The sequence below is a fragment of the Littorina saxatilis genome, linkage group LG6, assembly GCF_037325665.1.
Source record: "Littorina saxatilis isolate snail1 linkage group LG6, US_GU_Lsax_2.0, whole genome shotgun sequence".
NCBI classification, from domain to species: domain Eukaryota; kingdom Metazoa; phylum Mollusca; class Gastropoda; order Littorinimorpha; family Littorinidae; genus Littorina; species Littorina saxatilis.
Genome location: NC_090250.1, coordinates 18,092,829 through 18,102,754, shown reverse-complemented (window position 1 = coordinate 18,102,754; position 9,926 = coordinate 18,092,829). Strand labels below are relative to the sequence as shown.

Genomic DNA, 9,926 nt, shown 5'->3' with positions numbered 1-9,926 from the left:
CTAAACAACATTTCTTTCCTGTTATTCTTGGATGTGGTGCGCTTTTACAGTGAAGAAAACACAAGTTCTATGAGATACAGGGAGGAGACGAAACTATTCTGGCGAACTGGGTACCACCTTTTCCACGGAAAATTTATCCGGTTCATGGGCGGTCCTAAGAACCAGGGTCAAGTTGTGGACGGCTCGGAGACACTCGGTGTTTGCAGGTCATCATGCGCAAAAATAAACTTTGCAATACCTAGCCTCAACCATCTAGAAACAGATGAAATTCAGCATGAAACATTGAAGCCAGGAATACTGCACGACACGATTAGCATTTTGTCTGAGACGCCAAAAGTTGTGAAAGTGGCATTTGACGCCAAGAAAATCAACTCATCCCTAAGTCAAGACCAAGGCGATATCGACCTCTTTGGTCATGAGCAATCTCCAACACTCATGGAAAGACGAGACAGGTTAGTCAAAGAATTGGACTCGCTGGAAGAGATGTTGATGAAAGTAGACACACACCAGCTCTCTCCAACAGATCTTCATGCTGCAGTGTTGACGGTGAGTGTCAGGATTAAGGAGCTGAGAGAACTGGCCGTGCTGAAAAATGAGGGCGTAAAGAAATTCAAAGAACTTGGACAACCAGACTGGCGGGCATCAAAGTACTCTTACGTAATAAGCAGTTTGCAGTCGTCCCTCTTTCAAATTAGGGAAACGGTCACCAGAAGTCTGGAAGTGAACGATCGCCTTTGCCAGATTGCTGCCAGGATGCAAGGAGCTGAACACTTGTTTCAGGCAGGTCCATCTGTGAATCTTATAAGAAACAGTAAAATCTTAGAATATTTCTCTCACGTTATTTTGATGTCTAGGCACACATCGAAATGTATGACCTGTTAATTCTGCCCATTGCTTCTTGTTTCTTTTCATCACCTATCACAAATAAAGACAAAGTCTACATTATTAAAATTACAACACTTTACTATTTACTCAAGAAAGTACACCAAAAGGTTATGAAATCATCGTCTCCAGTGACTTTTCACCAACAGCTGGCGCAATTTGATTATACCATGTACCTTCCGGGAAAGAAAGCAAGTTTTGTTGTATTGTGTACCAAACAAAGCAATTATTTTAAATTTCCGCACTGCAAAACTTTCCCCTTCTCTTTGTAAAATATTTTGAGCCTATCTATGTTTTATGTCTTAAGACGGCTCTGTGTGGTCAGTTAGACGTTAAACAATGTGAAGAAACTCTATTTTATAAGCGAAGTAGAAAAAAAAAGCGGCGGCGGTGTGCACCCGAAGCAAAACTTCAACGGCGGCAGTGTGCAACCGACTGTGGCGGAAGTGTGCAACCGAAAATTCGTGGTGTGTCCTCACAGATTCATGAAATATGACGCTTCTGTTCCACTTTAAAACTTAATATTTGACCCCGATGTCAAGGAATTGCCATTGATTACAGCACAATAGTGTGTGATCATTATCATGCTCTTAAATGTCCGTAGTGACTGTGGAAAGTCAAAACTTGCACAGAATACGCATAAAAAGGTGTAAATAATTGAAGCACAACGTTCACAAGCACATTAAAGCATTGAAACAGATCGATCGTTCGATGCAGCAACATCTTAGGCCAAAGTACAATCGATGTTTCTGTGATGATATGTCATGTGTGAGAAGTTACAGGTGATTTTGTGGAGATACTTACGTCGCGTGTCTTAGTTAAACGGCGGAAGTGCGCAACCAAAACCGGCGGCTGCGTTTTTCTAATGCAACCACGGTATACGGTGTGCACATAAGCGCCCTAAACAATTGAGCTATTGTGCGCTCGTCGAAACCAAGCCTCTCTTGGAGTATATCAACCCCTCCACACATCGAGAGCGCCGCGGGACGATGTTTCAAACCCAGACATACGCAATGACAGTACCACATTCAATTTAAGTTGAAAACGTCTTTGACAACAGCTGAAACGAATTAAAAAAACATGTTATCTGACCAGTGTACACGCCCATGCTTTGTAAAAGCTTCCATGCTTCGTGTATAAAGGTTTTAGGTCTCACTTAGCACATGTCTTCGACGTCAAGTGTTAGGTTGAAACGCGCGTCCTCATGCCAAATCTTTAGCACCCGCTTTACAGGGAATTTTGTTTTCCTGGCCGGGTGTCAAAAGCGTGAAAAGCGTGTAAAGCTAATATCTTCCGTTTGCCTACCGTTAGGAACGTAATTTTTTGCACAAACCCTTGGCCCCACAATTCCAAGCTACTCGCCATATTTGAGCTCAAGTGACCCCAGAGTACCAGAGATACAGTCCCCAGGCTTCACTGGACAATCAACTAGTCTACGTTGTGTAAAAGCCTGACAGTATCTGTGATGGTTTACGGGAGGCTTACTGTGCCTTCATTAAGGTCGCGGATTAGGTCACAGATCAACTGTTTGTGCAGAGACGGTATCCATGTCATACCCCCGTGTCACCACGGGCGGCTTCTTTGCCCGTTAAGGTCAATGCTTGTTCTGTGTGAATCGAGCTAAGTATGCACTGGCCTTAATACGTAGCGCTTAAGATAACGCCGGGTTTCTCAAGTTATGTAAACCTTAGACGTTGACTATATAAACGGCAGTCTTTATTCAAACTCACAAAAGAGACCCTCGACCCCGTTTTAGGCTTGTAACTCGCTATGCTCACTGTGAGATAGTATTTCGCAAACAGTCGTCTCTGGTGTTTGATTTGGCAATTCGTTCAGGGAGAGCCGTGAAAGGTACTAAAACATTCAGGTGTAACATTGTAGGCTACTACCAGGCAACATTTTCTGGACGCTGTTTGTGATTAAAAAAAACCCAGCTACACTTCAAACAAACCTAAAGAAAGAACTTGCCAACTAATAAAAACAGCGCAATTTCAAACCCAACAGCGAACGAAGACGAAATAGCGCGCTGAAAACCAAGATGTCTTTCAAAGCAAATTTCCTGGCTGTGAGCGCAGTTTTCACTGTGGTGCTATTTTCTGTCTTCACTCCCAGCGACAGTTTCTCGCCTGAGAGTACGGGAGGGGTATGGCCAGACCCCAACTCTCCCCCCGTGTGGCCAAATACTTTTCAGGTGCAGTTCGCAGAAATAATTAACCTGGGCCCAATCGGCCAGGTGAAAAACAATGGCACCTGGTACTACAACTTTAGCAACCTGACTGCAAGGTAAGATTTGTAAAGAGACCATGACAATGACAATGACGTCAATGAGACTTTTTTTCTCGAGGATAATACGAATAAGTATATATAATTATATGTATATATATGGAGAGAGAGAATACTACAAGGCTTGCTGTGTCATACCAGATTCTAAATATAGAAATGTGAGCGAGCAGTACAAAATTAAGACTAGTTTGACACGACCTCATTTATATGATTATACAATTGTGTGAGCGTATGGTTTAGTTATGTCAAGGATAATCTCTCTGACGTATGTAGGATAAATGCTTTATTGCATCTGGCTCTCGCCCTAAAGAGGAACTAATCTACTACTACTACTACCACTACTACTAAAACTCGTTAAATAATTGCATAATTAATGGAAAAACATAAAAGTGGATATAAAATATGTGCATTGTACAAAAACATTGTAATACATAAGGGGAGAAAGAGAGGGGGAGGAAGGTAGGGAGAGAGAGAAGAGTAGGGAGAGAGATAGAGAGAGGGGGGTGAGGGAGAGAAAGACGAAAGAGAGAGGGGGGAGAAAGAGAGAGAGAGGGGGAGAGAGAGTAAGGGGGCAGAGAGGGAGATACGAGATGAGAGGCTGATGGGAGAGAATAATAGGGGAAGGGACGGATAAAGAGAGAGACTAAGAGAGAGGTTGGGGAAAGAGAGAGAGAGAGAGGGGTTGACAGAGCGGGACAAAGGGGGAGAGAGATGGGCAGGAAGAGAAAGGGGCTAGGGAGAGAGAGGGGAGAGACAGAAGAGGAAGAAGAAGAATGACAATGTCCTTTCAGTGGCCCGTCAACGTATTTTAAAAAATACATTTATTTCATGACGTATTACAGCAAAGAATATATAATAAAAGTAACTCACAGTGTCATGTCAACATAAACTTTGTGTTCACCATACATTTTAGTCGCACTCTAAAATATATCATTTTGCTTTAAATCCTTACTGCTCTTTCTTGGTCATCTTGAAGGTTTGACCATTTGAAAGGTCAGAAAAACAACTTCTGCCAAGGGCAAGGCCTGAGCCCCAAAGACCCAACAGCCGACTGCCATCTCCTGTTCACCAAACCCGGGGATATGTGGGTTATCTACCCTGACGCCAAACATTGCTGTCGTCTGTGCGGGATTGCAGAGGGTTGCACTGTCCTCAAACCTGATTGGCTCAGCGGCAGCAAGTATGTGCATGCATAAATCATTATTTTTCAGACAAAGAAAGAGAGGAAGAAAGGAAGAAAGAAAGAAAAACGTTTTTACAAAAAAGAGAGAGAGAGAGAGAGAGAGAGAGAGAGAGAGAGAGAGAGAGAGAGAGAGAGAGAGAGAGAGAGAGAGAACGAACTTACGAAAGGGATTTTGCTTTGGGAGAAAAGGGATAATCGACCTTCCCTCTTAACAATTAGTAAATTTTTCTAGCAATTTTGTTTTGAATTAGTATCAATTTTATCGTGCAACCTTACTTAGTATGCCCTTTCATTCCGATAGGCTGATCGAAACAATCGACATCGGGGGCCGGAAGTGCGCTGGGTGGGCCAAGAAGGGTGCTGTTGCACCAGCAGACACGTGGTATTCGGACATCCAAGGTGTCCCATGTCGCTACCACGAGGTGGTGCAAACCTTCAAACACAACTTGACCTTCGTACCAAGCTCCTACTCCACGGGGCCCGTTGACCCCGGGGTGTTTCACGTGCCCGAGTACTGTCAGAAGAAATGTCCGCATCCTTATCCACAGCCTCCTGTTTGAGAGTAGAACGGGAGGGGGTGGAGGAAGTGATGGAAGGTGTGGAGATAAGAGGAGAGAGAGACAATGACAATGACAAATTCTTTATTAACCCTATCAGCCCTGACTGCAGTGCAGGCTCAGCAGCCTCTCCAGCCTGGAGGGTTTTGGCACTGTAGTGCAAATCTGATGGGTACTTCACTAAAGCGCTTCTAACTCTGCAACTAATAGTTGTAAACACATACAATTTTGTGTGTTGTGTGATAAGTGCATGTTCTTACCTGTTGAGTAGCAGTCAGTACCTTCTGAAGTGTGTAAAGTTCAAAGAAATCCTTCTTCCAAGTCACAAACACAACACCAAAAAGTATGTAAACACACCACTCTGTCACAGTTGTTCCAACAAGTCACAGGATGTTTCTGTCTCACATAAATTGCATCGAAGCCCGCGCACAGGTCTTGTGCACTCAAATCACCACTTGTTTCACTCGATTGAAACGAAAAAACGTCGCATTCGGCATCATAATCACTGTCATCGTCGAGGAAAATCTCGTCAAGAACCTGCCTCAATGAGTAGCGGCGTTGGTTGCTCATATTTCGCAAGAAAAATGCTCAAAAAACACTCAATCGGACGATTTTCGTTCGCCAAATTGCTCCAAACAAAGAAGAAGGAAGTGGGAACAGATTTACCTCCCTTGCTCGTGACCTGCCTTTATATTTAGATCAGAAACAAGGTCAGAGAAGATGCGTGTCACCGCCCGACAGTTTGTCGGGCACAGGCGTTGAAAGCTGCAAAGGAGCGCCCGACAAACTGTCGGGCGCAGGGCGGAAAGAGTTAACGAGGGTAATGACATAAGCAAACAGGTGCTTTTTTACATCCAGCTCTCGCCAATGGGAGGGTTTAATCTAATGATAATACGTTTTAAAAATGTTGGAATATCAATTAAAGAAGTTATAAAAACAAACGACAAACAAGCAAACGATTAACAGACTAAACAAACAAACAAAAATATACATACAAACGAACATGACATATTATTGTCATAGGTATAATGAAAACTGTTTCAAGCAACAAAAACGTGTGAAACTTCGAGGGAAGAAAAAATCCGTGAAACTGAGGAGTCAATGAAGCAACTACGTTGCAAGTAATAATGTAGCATCGTTACATAAGTCATGTTATGTCATGTCACCCTGTGACAGACAAACTCTGCGCGCGCGCGCGTGTGTGTGTGTTTCACAACGCTGTCTTCATCAGCAAAGTAAAATAAAGACATAAGCCAGTTATTATCCTCGTTTTCGCGTGTGTTCTCACAAGAATGTCTGTTTTTCTCTCATCTCTGTCATCGTTTTCTACTAACAACAAGAAGAGCAAACGCTCGATCGAGTCACTTTCGCAGTTCTGAATATTATATGAGGCATCAGATGGACAGGAAGAAATTGCTATTCACAACACAATGAGTCACGTTCACATAAAATTTGAGCCCGGTCACTTTTATAGTTTCCGAGAAAAGCCCAACGTTAAGTTGTGTGTTGCCGAACAGAAAAGGCTAGTTATCTCCCTTGTTTTTCTGATAACGTTCGTAAAAGGCTACAGATGTAAATACTTTGATGTAAAGAATAATCCTACAAAGTTTCAATCACATCCGATGAACTTTGTCAAAGATATAAAATGTCTAATTTTTCCTTTGACGCTGACCTGTGACCTTGAAAAAAGTCAAAGGTCAACGAAACCATCGTTAAAGTGTAGAGGTCATTGGAGGTCACGACTAAACAAAATATGAGCCCGATCGCTTTGATAGTTTCCGAGAAAAGATATAAAATGTCTAATTTTTCCTTTGACGCTGACCTGTGACCTTGAAAAAGGTCAAAGGTCAACGAAACCATCGTTAAAGTGTAGAGGTCATTGGAGGTCACGACTAAACAAAATATGAGCCCGATCGCTTTGATAGTTTCCGAGAAAAGTCCAACGTTAAGGTGGTGTCTACGGCCGGCCGGCCGGGCGGCCGGACGGCCGGACGGACGGCCGGACGGACGGCCGGACGGACGGCTGGACAGACTAACACTGACCGATTACATAGTCACTTTTTCTCAAGTGACTCAAAAAGTAAATAGAATTAACACCAAAAAAACTCGCCAAAGGTCAATATATATGGAAGACCAGTCCATGTCCATCAAGTTATGAGAAGATAGTAACAGAAGATTAAGAGAGAGACAGAGAAAGAGAGAGAGAGAGAGAATTGAATTGAATTGAACTTTATTTTACAAGGATTAAGATTTAAGGCTATGCCTTTTCTTACAATCTGTCCTTGGGACGCACAGACACGTACACAATAATAAGATAAAAGATTAAACACTTAACAACAACGAGAGAGAGAGAGAGAGAGAGAGAGAGAGAGAGAGAGAGAGAGAGAGAGAGACGCACATTTCAGATGTTTAAACAAATAAAGGGGAGTGAATGCGTGTGACTGTGTAATTCGCCTTGACCTGACTGTTCGTTTATCTCCCCTGGACAACAGCCTAAAGGTGCGTTAAAGTAAGGCCAAAAAAAAAAAATTGTCTGTTTAGGGTAACCCGACCGACCCTATCGATTTGGCGCCGACCCAAAAACTTTTTTTTGATTTCAAAAAAAAAGAAGAAAAAAAAGAGGTAACAAGAAGAGCAAACGCTCGATCGAGTCACTTTCGCAGTTCTGAATATTATATGAGGCATCAGATGGACAGGAAGAAATTGCTATTCACAACACAATGAGTCACGTTCACATAAAATTTGAGCCCGGTCACTTTTATAGTTTCCGAGAAAAGCCCAACGTTAAGTTGTGTGTTGCCGAACAGAAAAGGCTAGTTATCTCCCTTGTTTTTCTGATAACGTTCGTAAAAGGCTACAGATGTAAATACTTTGATGTAAAGAATAATCCTACAAAGTTTCAATCACATCCGATGAACTTTGTCAAAGATATAAAATGTCTAATTTTTCCTTTGACGCTGACCTGTGACCTTGAAAAAGGTCAAAGGTCAACGAAACCATCGTTAAAGTGTAGAGGTCATTGGAGGTCACGACTAAACAAAATATGAGCCCGATCGCTTTGATAGTTTCCGAGAAAAGATATAAAATGTCTAATTTTTCCTTTGACGCTGACCTGTGACCTTGAAAAAGGTCAAAGGTCAACGAAACCATCGTTAAAGTGTAGAGGTCATTGGAGGTCACGACTAAACAAAATATGAGCCCGATCGCTTTGATAGTTTCCGAGAAAAGTCCAACGTTAAGGTGGTGTCTACGGCCGGCCGGCCGGACGGCCGGCCGGACGGCCGGCTGGACAGACTAACACTGACCGATTACATAGAGTCACTTTTTCTCAAGTGACTCAAAAACTAAATAGAATTAACACCAAAAAAACTCGCCAAAGGTCAATATATATGGAAGACCAGTCCATGTCCATCAAGTTATGAGAACATAGTAACAGAAGATTAAGAGAGAGACAGAGAAAGAGAGAGAGAGAGAGGGAGAGAGAATTGAATTGAATTGAACTTTATTTTACAAGGATTAAGATTTAAGGCTATGCCTTTTCTTACAATCTGTCCTTGGGACGCACAGACACACAGTGATAAAATAAAAAAAAATAAAAAAGTTAACAACAAGAGAGAGAGAGAGAGAGAGAGAGAGAGAGAGAGAGAGAGAGAGAGAGAGAGAGAGAGAGAGAGACGCACATTTCAGATGTTTAAACAAATAAAGGGGAGTGAATGCGTGTGACTGTGTAATTCGCCTTGACCTGACTGTTCATTTATCTCCCCTGGACAACAGCCTAAAGGTGCGTTAAAGTAATAACAAATCAGTCATTTAGTCAGTCAGTCATTTTCGATATTCGTCTAAAGTCTCTTTGCGTTACTGCTTGTTTATGACGTGGATAATGCGACAATTAATAAGGCCACTAGTTAGTATGATGCGACAGGTCTGGAACATAATAAGCCTTTGCCGTCGTGATGTTAACAAGTGACATAGAATCTATAATGCGCTGCAGCACCTCAACTGACTGACACAGGGCGCAAAAGCATCGTCTGGCTTTGTATTGACGCTTTGCCAATGATGAGAATCTATAAATAGGCATCATTACAAATGGAAATTTTGTTCTCCTCGGAAAATCGCTTGTTCCTTTATGTTGAAAGAAATATTAGTTATGTTGTATATACGTATGAAATGTATATTGTTCTGGTAAAAACAAAACAAACACACACACACACACAAACCCAGGCAATAAAAAATTAAAAATAATAATAATTTTTACGTGACGTCATGGCTTCTTTTCTAACTTTGTTTGGCCTTTGAAATCAGAAATAAAATTTCACTCCCAAAGAGAAGGTCAAAAAGAGATGTCTTGGTGTTATGTTTTGATTTTAATCGATATCGTATCTCTTTAAATTTGAATTTTATTATCATGAGTTTGTTTCTCAGCTACTGTTAAAATACACTAATGCCAAAAAAATGTTGCTCTGTGCAAATGAAGTTTTGCGTGGATGTGTTTACTTGTAAAATATTACAATCGTTTCACAATCGTTTTGTTTGTATTAACAGCATAATCACTAACATGAAGTTACACAAAGAGATAATAGTATATATATTTTTTAAATCAGAAGAGACAGGGGGAGAGGGAGAAAGAGAGGGAGAGGGAGAAAGAGAGTACGTGGGAGAGAGAGGGTACGTAACTGAAACTGAACTTTATTACCAAAGGATAGAAGTTTTAGGCAAAGCCTAATCTTACAACCTGTCATGTCCCTTATACAAACATTTAATACAGACGAACAGAATATAGATAGTAAGAAGGAAAAAGGTTCAAGTTTCTTACAGACGTACATAATGTAGTAAAAAGGAAAAGGGGAAAACAATATAGTGTGGAAATTGCAGCAAAGTTGCACAATAACGCATTGCATACGTAGAGAGAGTGAGACAGTGTGTGTGAGAGAGGGGGGGGGGGGGGGGGTGTGTGAGAGACGGAACACACACATACCAAAAATCTATAGCCTGATTTCTTACCACATAATGGTGTGGATTTA

The 9,926-nt window shown here is 41.7% G+C and overlaps 1 protein-coding gene across 1 annotated transcript; it reads left to right on the top strand.

Moving 5' to 3' along the window:
• The first annotated feature begins 2,615 nt into the window (after positions 1 to 2,615).
• Positions 2,616 to 7,198, top strand: LOC138968660 (uncharacterized). The gene is made up of 3 exons (XM_070341252.1): positions 2,616 to 3,165; positions 4,142 to 4,345; positions 4,650 to 7,198. Exons 1-3 carry the CDS (start codon positions 2,921 to 2,923, stop codon positions 4,906 to 4,908), a joined length of 708 nt encoding a protein of 235 aa, XP_070197353.1. The 5' UTR covers positions 2,616 to 2,920; the 3' UTR covers positions 4,909 to 7,198.
• Positions 7,199 to 9,926: the final 2,728 nt, after the last annotated feature.